Here is a 13,525-nt window from a genome sequence, read left to right on the forward strand (position 1 = left end):
GCTTCCGGAGCCTGTTGCTCCGCAACGGGAGAGGCCACAACAGTGGGAGGCCCGGGTACTGCAAAAAAAAAAAAAAAAAAAAAAAAAAAAAAAACAGAGCTCAGTGAGGGCTGGCTGGTGTTGAATAGACAGTTGCCTGCTTTCAAATTTAATTACATTGCTCTTGCTTTCCTGAATTGTCCAGCAAGGATCACCTCCTTCAGAAACTCGTGTAATTATTTCAACACTGCTAGTGTGAAAGAGAATAAGGGGATATAAGATCATTCTATATAGCTATAGAGAGGCGTGTTGAACAGGGAAGACACAGGCCCAAGTCAGAGAATCTGAGCAGTTGGGTGTCCTACTGGGTTGTGCTTCGGGAAGCTCCCTTGACCACTCTGGAGCTGTTTCCTTAATTGAAAAATCTTCATCATCTCTACCTCATACGATTTTTGTGAATATTGAGGTGATGTATCTGTTTGCACTTTTTTTTAATGAATTTCTATAAAATATTGCTATTACAGACAAATAGTAATGAGTGACTACTTTGTGCAGAAATGTGACCCTGGGAGTAGGTTTACAAAACAAGCATAAACCGAAGTCCTAGTCCATGCGGGATTTATCATCTACTTGCTTATATGACAAAGATACATGATATAATTAGTGATCCAGACAATATCGTCTTATGCATGCGCAATAATCCATCACCTTATCTCTTCATCCATCCAACCATTTCAGCAAGAAACACTGATATAATGAAGCAAAAAATTATGGGTTAAAATTAGAAAATAGAAGAGTAATTACTTTGGAGAGTAGGATCTTGAGGGAGCCAATTAAGATTAATCTTATATGTCTCCTTTAGAAGTTCTGAGCTAATTGGGAAATGCACAGGAATCAGAGAGGGATGCAGGTTTCAGCTGCAACTAAGGATAAAGCTGGACAGCAGAATGCTGCTTGGACACAAGACCAATTGGGCTTCCGGCTCCATCTCCCAAGAGTTCTGTCCCCCCCATCTAGAGAAGGGCTCCAATGAGTTCACCACGTGGACTGCCAAGGAGAACCCACGGGGCCAGTGAGAAGGCTCTCGGGAGAGAGCTGAAAAGGGACAGCTAGAGGCCACCGGTTACTCTGCCCAGCAAAGAATTTGGACCAATGGATCTTGGGCTCCAGTTGACTCTCTAATCAAGCAGTCTTCCTTCTCTTTTGGGAAGAAGCCAGTGGGGATGTGAGAGTGGGGGGAGCACAGAGAGTTTCCTCCCAATACTTTTGAGAGGGGAGACCTTCCTATCTTGTGGGCAGAAACAGGAAAGTAGAGGAAGATGATAGTTCCACTACGAGGGGCTGGTCATCCTGCCTCACAGACCAAAAGTTAGAGAAGGGAGAAATCTAAAGGGGCTGAAGTCTTCCAAGGTCATTTCATAGAAAGTTAGGCTTCAAACATAGCAAAGCATAGAGACTCTGTCCGCGTGCCTAAGAAAGAAGCAAAGGTTATATTAGAGGTTATAAAGAGGTAGGAATAACCTCTTTGTTTCTCCTCCCTCTTTGTTATTCCTACCTCTTTGTTTCTCCATAAAAGGTTGCCTGTTAATTTCACTTTTGATTTGTATACCTCAGTCTTTTTTTTTTTAATGTGTTTATGGAACTTTCTAGTAATTCAAACAACAATGAATTTCTTTCAGAGTTAATTTTTTACAGTTCTATTGATTTACTACCTTTTCTTACATTTTTCAGGTCTGTCTGATGCCAAAACCCATTTTTTCTCCCCTCTGTTCCACATAATAGGCCTGCCTTTAAGAAGCAGTGTTAAATGCATATGGCCTATATTTTCAGTCTAATGTCCAAACATACCTTATATCTGGGAGTTTTGACACGATGCAGGAGCAGAGAAATAGATAAACAGGCAGTGATTGTTTTATTCATAGATCATTCATCTATCTTCGCTCTCCTTCCTCCACTACCCTGAGAGTAACAAAGGGCAAATACTGTTTTATTCCTCTTCTAACCCTCGCACTTGGCAGGAAGCCTGGCATGTAGGAATGCCTCAGTAAAAGTGTGAATTGAATATCATTTAAATGACTTAGTTGAGCTGAATGGATCTAGAAGAAATTCCTTGTTTTCTACTCCTCTCCTTAACTCAGCTGTCTCTCCTATAAAACAGTAGCCCTCTTAGGGCCTGGCTTCATCCTGGCAACCAAATGATGGGAAACCAAGTCAGTGTGCTAGATCAGGAATTGGCAATTCCTTGAGCTGTTGATGAATTTACACTTCAGAGCTCTCAGGTCTGATGCTAACCCAGCAGGACTGACCAAACCCATCCTGGATGGGAGTCAAGCCTGGCTCTTCTTTGATTAGACTGCCAATTCAAAGGAGGGAGGGTATGTCCTCCTATTAGATAAATTTAGGAGGTTTATTTAGAAGGGAGCTGGTATTCAGCCCTCCTTCTTTAAACATTTTCCTTAATTACAGAGGGAAAAGCGAAATATTCTCCTGCTACTAAATTGAGATTCTTTTTTAGAGACTGTTAAAGATAGAGAAATGCAAAAAGATTAGATATTGTGCAAAGAACAAAGTTAAACCTCAAATGAGAAAGATTGCAATTTAATACCTCGTAAGAAATAACTAACCCAAAAATAAAAAATAAAAATTCCAAATGAGACATTGTAGGTAAAACATAAACAATATTATGCAGTTTGCCTAAGCATAATAGCAAAGTAAGCTTAGGGTTGCTGAAAGCTATTCCAACAGCCTCCATCCTTCCTTCCTTCCTTCCTTCCTTCCTTCCTTCCTTCCTTCCTTCCTCCTGCCTTCCATCCTACCTTTCCTCCTGCCTTTCTTCTTTTCTTTTTAATTCTTTCCATCCTCAACTGAGTCTACTATATTCTTAGTTGTGCTAAACTCTGGAAACTCAGAAGTAGCAACATTCAAACTTGGCCTTAGAGAGACTTTGTGCCTAGTCGGGGGAGACAGAAATGTCATCAAGTGTTAAAGGCACAGTGATTAGAAGTCAACATGGCATTCCCAGGGACATATGTGTAGCTGCCTTCTCTTTTTTCAAAACTGCACACTAAGCTGAGGAATTTAGCATAATTCCAACCTCCTTGTTAATCACGACATGATAAAACTATCACTTTCCCCTTCCACTATTCTCAGCCATTTTTCACAGAAGCATTGGTCCCCTACTGTGTAATGAGCACTGCAGTAGTCAGCACTCTTTGGGTTGCAAGTGACAGAAACCCACTGCAAACTAGCTTAAGCAAAGAGAGAACTTGGTGGCTTACAAAATTGGGAAGGATCTGGAGATAAATCACAAAATGAAGGAGGGGCTTTAGGAACTAGGACTCTGGGACCGGGGACTTTGTGCCAGCAGGTCTCTCTCTCTGCCTCTCTTTCTCCTGGTTCTCCTTGAATGTTGACTGGTCTCATTCTCTCCTGTGGTAGGCAGGCCAGAATTCTCCATGTGTTAGGACCCTTGATAACCTAAGCTTAGAAACTCCAGAGGAAAGGGATCATATCTTTCCCCAAGGTTCACATTATCAACACCAAGGACAAACTAGTCAGTTTTAAGTGGGACATATGCCCCCTCACCAACCTCATGTCCTAGAGATATACCCAGAAGATGCAGAATGAGAAATCTTCCCAGAGAAGACCAAAACAACAGCTATAGAATCTACTGCAGGCTCTGGGCTGGATTCAGGTTCTGTTGCTATTATTTTCCCAGGACAAATATAGAAACTTTTATTTTAATTCCACCAATGATTGTTCTTTTTCTCTCCAACCTTAAAAATTCTGTCTCCATCGGCAAGCAACTCTGAACACACTGAGAACATCAGCAGATAATCCATGTGCATCACCTCTGATAGTTTGCGTTTTCAGTTTTCCACTGAAGACTGAAGAATCAAATCAATTTCAAAATTAAAGTAATATACCTTATAAGTATTATTTATTTTGAGGAGAAATTTTTTGTACTGTTTTCATGATAGTTTTCAGAAAAGAAAACAGATACAACAGAAAGAAAGACAAGAGACTAGGGGTCTTTCTCCCTAAGAGGAAGAGAGTTGGGGGTCTTTTGAGCAGTCTAACCCAATGCCCACCAGGAGTCCTAGAAGGTTTTTCACTTGGTTGAGCTGAGCTGAAGGCAGAGACCAGCAGCAATCATTTAAACATGGGCTAATGAAGATTTGGGGGAGGAGACACAAAGTACAGCTGACCTATGTAACATTAGGACCATACTACCGGCATTACTTACTCATACTAAGAAGAGTACAAGATGGAACCTGAGGGCCACACCCTGAGCGACTTCAGAACTCTGCAACCCATGGTAAGAGGAACAGCAAAGCAAGGACCAGCAGGAGCCAGAGAATTAGAGAGGAATTTTCCGTCAGGTCTGTGGATTGATGTTTAGTGGTACACATCTTTGTGAGGTAGGAATTTTTAAATTCATCCAGGTGGTCAGTGTGACAGTAAGACACACAGTCACCACATGCAGATTAAAAGCCTCTAACACGAATGCAGGTTATAACTGGATACTTTTGCTTGAATGAAAGAAAGGAGATGGGCCTCCATTGTTGCGGTGTGAAGTGTAAGGATATTAATATCAAAGTTAGGACTTTCATAAGGTACAAAATATTGGAATATGACCTCTGTAGGGATGGGCTTTGCGCCCTGTAAATCCAAATGGAAGTTCAATTCAGCATATTTTGGAAGGTACTGAGGTATAGTCAATGCATTCTTATTCAAGCATAGCATACTTGTAAACACATCCCAGTTTTACAAGAACATTTTTAAAAAATAAAAAATCTATAGGTCTTCTCAGCAAAGACAGACTTAATGTTATTTTATAGAAAAAACTTGTTCTTTTATGAAAACATAGGGTACACTGTACAGGCGTCCTGTAGGAAATCATAAGTTCTAAATATACATTAATTGTCCACTAATTTGGGGGAAAATAAGTATGAAATTGAATGGCTAAAAGGAAATATACTCATATATCCTTACTCATGAATACTGTTACAAAGCAGGCAATAAGACAACCCAACAACAAATTTACTGGTAAATGAAGACTCATGTGTATATGCTTTACTGTAAGTGCAAATATTGGTACTATTTCAATGACTAATAGTAACTGAAAAGCAGATCACACTATATAACAAATGTGAATACATTTTTGGCATGTATACATGTACATACACACAGTGTGACCTCTGTTTTCCGTGCTTAGTCTGATGCGGAGAATGTTAGGATCTTGTGATGCAGGATTCTAACTCTGGAGCCCCCTCTTCCAGTTTCCATCCCTCCCTCTGCACATCTCAGACTTCATCCTTCCTGCCCCAAGTTATAAAGATCACACCCCATTTTCCCCCTTTCAATCTATTGCTGCTCGCAGACAGGGCTCACTACGTTGTAGGCAACCAAAAATCTCTATGGAATTGTTGCAGGAAGGGGGACCCCTTCCAGGGCCCAAGCATGGGCTCTTGTCTAATGGCCAGCAGTTCCCTAACAGAATGAACCAGGTGATATGTGTGAAGTCTTTATATGATGCCTAGTGACCTACAAAATGCCAACTCGATCTTTTTCCTCAGCCTCTCATTTGTACGATAAAGAGATAGAGGCATGGAGATGTGTAGTGACTTGCCCAAGGTTCCAGAGCAAGTTAGAGGTGGAGCCACAGCTAGAATCCAAGGCTTCTGACCCCAGTTCAGCATCTTTACATAATACCATGAAGACGAATTAAATGAAGAGATTCCTGAACACGTTACCCGCAATTAACATCGGATAGACACTTCATTTCTGACTAGAATATTTGCAGCGTCCAATATACCTCATAACTTATAAATAATACATTTGGGCCACATAATCTTTTCTAGATAACATAAATAGCTTCCAAAAACTCCTCTCTGCAAAGGGGAGGATCGAGTGAAGTGTGTCAAACCCCACATCCTGACTGTAGTCAATGTCTATGACAAGGAGAGAACATGAAGACACAAAATCAAAAAGGTGTCCTCCCCACCTTGGAGCTCTGCAACCTCCAAAACTAGATTCACCTATGAGCAGCAGTGATCAACATAGAATATCTTGATGAGTTTAAGGAAGGAAAACAGAGATTTATCTGACACACTGTACACCAAGTGATCCAGGAAAGTCCCAGTGGAAATTTCCACTCCTGTTTTCTACACACTCAGCTGCCCCAACTATCTCTTCCTCTGTTATTTTGCAGACTGACTTTCTTCTTCCCAGGAAAACTAGGTGCCAGCCTGAAGCTCGGTTCAGTATGATAGTCTCTGGCTGTTGTCTACAAAGTAAAAACTTCTCCACATGGAGAGTATATCTATGATCCAAATAATGATCAGTTTGGATTCGAATCTATGCTTCTCTCATTAAAAGAATTTCAAGGTCACCAGCTGCAAAGCCCAAGATTTCCAGGAAATGGGATAGTCACATGACAAAGATTAGGGCTATGACTCAGTAGAGATAAACACTAAAAGACCTAGGAAAGCAAGATTGAAATTATTTCTTTTCTCACTCCTTGTCCTTCATTTTACTTTTCAAGTGTTCAGAAAAGGGCAGGCCCCTAAAACCCCAGGGAACAGGGAATGGAGCAAGGTTCTCCTGGCTTGATTAGGGTAGGAAATATTTTGCATCTGACTTTTCCCATTGCACATCAGATCAGTATCTAGGAAGTGCTTTAACTGTGTTCCCCCTACACTCTGCTCTCTTTGGCAGGCAGTAAAATACATCCACAGAAGTCAGCATTTGATTGGATCTGGAGACCCTACTGGAAATTTCCAACTGGACATTGATATTTCGGGGTTAATCTTCACACATCATCCCTGTTTTAGCCGAGAGCATGTTTTGGCAGCCAAACTGGCCCAGTTATATGACCAGTACCTTGCAAGACGCCAGAGACACAAGGCACAATTTCTTACCGACAAGGTACCCGTGATCTCTTCCATGCCAATTGTTGAGGGGGTTGGTTCTCCTGAGGAGCCCAAACAACAAAAATACCTTCTAGCAGCCAATGCTCGTGTGCTTCCTTCATGTTCCCTCTGTCTAGGATGCAATGTGTTGACCTACCTAGAGGCAAAAGAAAGGATACGACCATGTACCTTTAACATGTGCAAATTCAGTGGCACACACTTGGTTGAAAGAACGATTCCTGCAAACAGAGCAAGGGATCTCACCCACCGGCAGTGGGTAGCTATGTCTTGCTTACGTGATCTCGTATGATGAGACCATTCATGGCTTGAGAATCTCTGTGTCCTTAGAGACATTCTCATTGTTATATGTAATTTACCCTAACATGGTACCTAAACAAAAGTCAGTTGTTTCAACTGATGCGTAAGGAAATGTCTATCCATTTTGGATTTACTTCTAATGTGACACTGTCCCGTGGGATCTCCATGGGTAGTTTTGACTATAGACAATTTTTGCCCTGACTTTAAAACCTTACTACCCAAATAAGAGATAACTCCACAATATCTCCTCCTATAGGTCTATAATTGCATGCTCTCTTTATATCACAAGAATGTCATTATATGTCCAGGCCCCAGAGAGACCCCCACCCTACCTTGAAAGAAAACTTGTTTCTGAGACAGTAGAGTTAAAGTAGCATCTGTCACGAGCAGCTGGGTCTGGGCCACAGAACAAGGATGGACACACACAGTTCTTTATTATTCCTTTTTTTTTTTTTTTTTTTAAATAGAAGCAATAGCTCTCTGTCAAAATTCACCTCGGTGAAAGCATGGAGATGGCTGGGTGCTTGCACATCCCTTCACAGGTTGCTGACATCATTTTGCCCTGGAGAAGTGGGTGGGTCCAAGCACATCACTTGTAGTAAGGAGTAGAGCTTCTAACTCAGATCTTGTATCCATATCTTTTCTAGCTCCAAGCTCTAAGAAATGCTGTTCAGATGGGCCTTAATCCAGCAAAAACTCCTAAGTCTCTTGAAACAACCCAAAAAACCATCAATGAGTATAAATCTGAAATTCGGTGAGTAAAATCTATCATTATAACTACTGCTTTTTTTCCCCTGTACATATTGAGAGTTTATTTTTTCAGAGTTTTTCTCAATGCACTGAATACATTAAGCCAAATGAAATAACGATATATGTCGATCATATTAACACCAAATTTGAAGTCCAAGAAATGAATGAAGACGGGAGGGCGCACAGGGAGAATAGGGTAACTTGCACACTCTGCTAGTGTAAACAAATATTGCTACAGCCACCACTTCAGAGAGCAGCTTGTCCAGAGACGAGCAAGGAGTTGAAAATGCCAGCAGACTAGGACCCGGCAATTCTGCTTCAGACACATGTACTCCAAGGAGCTGTGTGCGCATGTGCACCGGACATGTGTGCAAGCATTTCACAGCATCACTTACAAGAGTAAGAAGCTAGAGATAACCCCACACCAGAATGAACCCATCTGCTTCAATCTTAAAATGAACGTCCCTCCCACAGTTAGAAGGACCGAATTAGATCTGCGTATATCATGGATAAAATAGTGTTGAATAAAAAAATCCAGTTGTAAGAGACTTGCTGTGTGATACAGGTCACAAGCCCTAAAGAGCATGTGAAATAATACTCATGTGTTCCAGGTACGCACATGTGTGTTACATACAGACGGAAAAGACACACATGCCAGTTTCTTCCTCCAGGGAGGGAGAGAAAGGGATGGAATGGAGAGGTCTTCAAATGGAACTCTAACATTGCAAAACAAACAAACAAAAATTCTGAGTAAATGTGAAAAAATGTTAGTAAGTGTCATATTATTTATTATATGTGCTCTTCTATATCTTGAAATTTTTCATAATTAAAATTCAAAAATTAAAACCCTGATCATTGCCAAACAGTAAGGAAACATACAATGTAGAATGTGAACATTTATTCTAGAGTCCTATTTCTCAGGGAAAATCATGGGTAACAGTTTTTTGCTAGTTCTTCCACATATATATACCTGTGTGTATACATATATATACACAGATGTGTTTATGTGTATATATTTTACTTTTTTAAAGAATCACATTGCATTTACCACCTTGCAACTTGCTTTTTTATGTAAAATGCATCTGAGACCTTTTCCTATCATAGTACATCTAGGTCTATATCATTGTTTAAGAGCTGACATTATATAGATTTTACATTCCCCATTAATAGGTGTTTGTATTATTCCTATTTTTTATTACTTTAAATTGTACTCTAACACTCCTATATGTATATATTTGTGTACCTGTATAAGTATTTCCACAGAATAAATTCTTAGAACAGGAATTAATAAATCAAGGAGTTTATCTTTTTTAATTTTTATTGGAGTATAGTTGATTTACAATGTCATGTTATTTTCTGCTGTACAGCAAAGTGAATCAGTTACACATATACATATATCCACTCTTTTTCAGATTGTTTTCCCATATAGATCATTACAGAGTATTAAGTAGAGTTCCCTGTGCTACCCAGTAGGTCCTTATTAGTTATCTCTTCAAGGAATTTAAATGTATACTTTTCTCTTTACAATCTGCCCTTGAGTTGGAAATTCTCCTACCAAAGTGAAAATTAGTGATGTTTGTATACTATAGTTGTAAAAGTATGAGGAGTATGTTTAAAAACGAAAATTCTTATTTATGTTAAAAGGAAAGCACATTGCCTCCTCCTCATGAAAGTAATTTTTGTTTTAGTATACACTGAGTAAGAAAAAGTGACAAAAAGCTACTCTGAATACAATGAAGGTTTGATATGGAATTGCATTTATTAATCAGTATTTGAGAAACAGTAGCAGAATTGTGTGTGAGTCCTACAGACCATGCCAGGTGGAACCATGGATCGCAGACCCACTGCAAACATCCTGCCACCCCTGGAGATGGAAACCACTGAGCTTCAGCATTTCTGATACAGTGAAAGAGTGGATTTTCCTTTACTGACTTTTCACATGGTGGAAAAGCAAATTCTAAGCAGATGGTCTGTTCCTAGATATCTCATCAAGCGGACCTGTTCCCTGAAGCCCCCTGGGAGCTGCTGATGAGCCAGCTGCCTTGGAGCCCACCCCTGGGTATCTGATAGGTCCCAGGTTGGGGCAGCTAACCTCAGTCAGTGACGCATTTTCCATCTTATTTTCCGTAAGTGGCATCATGACCACATTGCTCGTCCTCTGCACTGGAACCAGGCTGTACTAAGAAAGGAAACATGGGTGTTCGTGCAATACAGGGAAACACTTTATTTAACCCTCTCCTGGATCTTCACCCTCACATATGCTCAATCTTGAACAAATAACAAGTCTAGGATCTGAGATCCCCATCCAGCTACCACTTTATCCCTGCATTTCCCTTCACAGCCAAACTTCTGGCAAGTATTTACTAATAAGCATTTTAAATGTAAATTTGGTAAGTACTTCTGTCTCTACTCCCTCCCCTCCCCTTCACTGTCCAGTCTAGCCTCTTTCCTGCGCCCACCTTTGCCCTGAGGCTGATCTTGCCACAGTCCTGGGGAACCTCCATGTTGCTAAGCAGAAGGGGACCTCTCAGCCCCCCTGGTACTTGGCACTGGGCACTGTCCCCACAGGGTGCCACACACCACCCTCTCTCAGGTGCCCTCACCCCTCTTTGGCCACCTGTCCTTCCCACTATCCTTTGCCTAATCTTCCTTCTTTGCCCAGCTTCTAAATGTTCAGAGTTCCTCCCAGGATTTTTTTCTTTTTAATCTTTTGTTAATCTGCATTTTCTCCTGAGAAGAATCCAGTCCTGTGCTTTTAAATATCATCTAGATGCCAGTGTGGCTCCCAAAGTTTCACCTCTGGGCTGGACTCCTTTCCACACTCCAGACCCCATCTACATCAGGCTTCAGAAAAGTGTTACCCAGCTCCCTGCTCATAGTTGCCTTTTCCTCTTCCTCCATAGTCTGGCAACAATCTGTAATTAAATATTCTTTCGTGATTCTTTGCTTCTCTAGCTCATAGGTCAAATTTTACTTGCTAAGCGTTCTTTTTAGTATTTCTGAGAAACTATCTTGTCAGGGACTAAAAAAGGAAGTAGACAATATATCAGAAAGGCTTAAGGTGTCATATAACTCAGTAAAATAATTTTATATTGCAGTTTTTTTTTAAGGTGGCAGGGGAGATAGCTGCTAAAGGCATAAGAGAAGAACAGACTACTAGGTAATGACAGATAATATTTGTGGACCACTTACCAGATGTCAGACATGGTTCTAGTATTAATTAACTCATTTACTCCTCCCAACAAGCCTGTGAAATAAATTCTGTTATCATCTCTACTTTACAGATAAGGCATGGAGAGGTAAAATAGTTTGCCCAAGGCCGGCTAGAACCAGGATTTAAATCTGGGTATCTTGGTTCCCACATCTGTGCCCTTAACCAGAATGCTTTACTGCTCCTCAAGAAGAGTGTTTCTTATTCTAGTTCATTGCCTCCTAGCTATTCTGAGGTCTTCCGAGAGTCCCAAATCTTGGCTACCCAACCACTAACTGGCCATCAGCTTCTACCAGCTTCCTTTTCCATGACACCAATTGAATGATCAGAAACCTAGACCTCTGTGTTTCTCTGCACCATCTCCAGACTAAGTCATCACAAGCACAACCAATTTCCAGACACAGGCCTTCCTTCTGGAGTTCAGGAGGTGATGATTCATGAAACACTGTGGCTCTGGTTTCCTAGAACACTCTGTCAGTCATTTATCTATGTGTCTGTCTCCTGAGCCAAGCTATAAACTCCCTGAGAACAGAGACACCTACTATCTCCTAGGAACCGCTTCTGAATCCGCTGGAATGACACCTGATACTTGCCCAAGAAAAAAAAAATCTAATTAATTAACTAACTAATGGCATAATAGAGTACATTTGGGTTCTGGACTTGGCTATTATTTGTAGAGGGGGCTTAAAGTAAGGCATTAAATAATTCCCAAACACTTTAAATAATATCAATCACAATGAAAGCATTTTCAAAAGAAGCCTCTTCAAAGCAAGCCAAAAATATTGCTAATCTAGTCAGCACTGAAAACTCACCAAGGGATGTAGTAACATTACTTCATCTCCTAAACGTAGGACTGGTGATTAGTGTTAATACAGGCAGACTTTAATATACTTATTAACTGGGACAGCAACATACTTTCCTGTTTATCATAGTTTAGTCCATGAGAACTATGTTTACTGGGCCCCTTATTTTCATAACTTCAAAAGTGGCTGTTTAAGATTGCACAGTATTAATGAGAATTTTAAATGGTAATTTAGTTTAATTGAAGTCAGATTCTACTAGAGAAAACAAAATCAAATAACCTATAAAAACAGACCAGCATCCTATTGACTTCAAATTTGCATTCATATTTTTGGTTTTCTAGTACTTAAGAAGTATCGTAGCTGTGAAATTAACTATACAATCACTATAGCATTATTAGTTTCTTTTCCTAATTTGCAAACACACCTAAATAACTTTTAAATATATATCCATGTATTATATCTTGTAGGCAAACAAGAAAACTGCGTGATGCTGAACAAGAAAAAGATCGAACATTGCTTAAGACCATCATAAAAGTCTGGAAAGAGATGAAATCCCTTCGAGGGTTCCAGAGGTTTACAAATACACCCCTGAAACTTGTTTTGAGAAAGTAGGCTTTTTTCAAAAATTGTTTTATTGGGTTATATCATGCATAGGGGAAAACGTATTAAACATAGATACAATTTTTAAAATAATTTTTAAAATAATAATTACAAACGAATAACCATGTGCAACTCCCCAAGTTAAGAACTAGAACATTACTAGTATCTGAGCATCCCCCATGTTCCTAACCCCAATTACATCTCCTCCGTCCCAGAAGTAACCATTTTCTGGACTTTTATGATCAGTGCTTCCTTGCTTTTAGTTAATAGCTTTGCCATCTATGTGTAATCTCTAACAGTCTAATATTGCCTGTATCTGACTTTTCCATAAGTGAAAGTATATTGTGTGTATGCTTTAGTGAACACACACCTGTTTCTTTTCTTCAATACCACTGGAGATTCATCTCCTTTTCGGCACACAGTTGTAGTTAATTCTCTTTGCTTTATAACACTTCATTATATGAATATAACAAAATTTGTCTATTTTACTGTTGATGGACATTTGAGTTGATTCCATTTTTCAGCTGTTAAAGACAGCACTTCTTTTTTTTTTTAACATTTTAAAAGAATGAATTTTATTTCTCAAAATTGTTATAAAAATGTTACTCGGTTTTCAAGTACAATTCATCATTTCTTAAGTGCCCACTCTGTCATGCATTGTGCTAGACTCTTGGGCTACACTGATGAAGGAGATAAACATCATCTCTTTCCTCCCAGAGCTTCCAGTTTGGGAGTGAAGGGGACACAGACAATAAAATCAGACAGCACTTTTATAGACGTTTTTGTATGTGTCTTTTTAGGGTACATGTGCCTAAGTTTTCCAGAAATATACCTGGAAGTGGAATTGTCGAGTCTTAGGGGATGTGCTTCTCCAAATACTTATATGCTGGTTGCAGACACTTTTCCAGAGTGTTTGTGCTGACTTTCAGTTTGACCAGTGTTCCCATGGG

At 39.9% G+C, this 13,525-nt stretch overlaps 1 protein-coding gene across 1 annotated transcript in view; it reads left to right on the forward strand.

Annotated features, from left to right (window-relative positions):
- CC2D2A (coiled-coil and C2 domain containing 2A) overlaps window positions 1-13,525 on the forward strand; it is a 139,567-nt gene that overhangs the window by 42,534 nt on the left and 83,508 nt on the right. Inside the window, exons 11-13 of the mRNA XM_007464071.1 lie at window positions 6,700-6,909; window positions 7,859-7,965; window positions 12,443-12,583. Of these exons, the coding sequence (XP_007464133.1) occupies window positions 6,700-6,909; window positions 7,859-7,965; window positions 12,443-12,583 (458 nt within the window). The remainder of the gene's footprint in view (window positions 1-6,699; window positions 6,910-7,858; window positions 7,966-12,442; window positions 12,584-13,525) is intronic.

This window comes from Lipotes vexillifer, unplaced genomic scaffold (assembly GCF_000442215.2).
Source record: "Lipotes vexillifer unplaced genomic scaffold, Lipotes_vexillifer_v1.1 scaffold1653, whole genome shotgun sequence".
Classification (NCBI taxonomy): domain Eukaryota; kingdom Metazoa; phylum Chordata; class Mammalia; order Artiodactyla; family Lipotidae; genus Lipotes; species Lipotes vexillifer.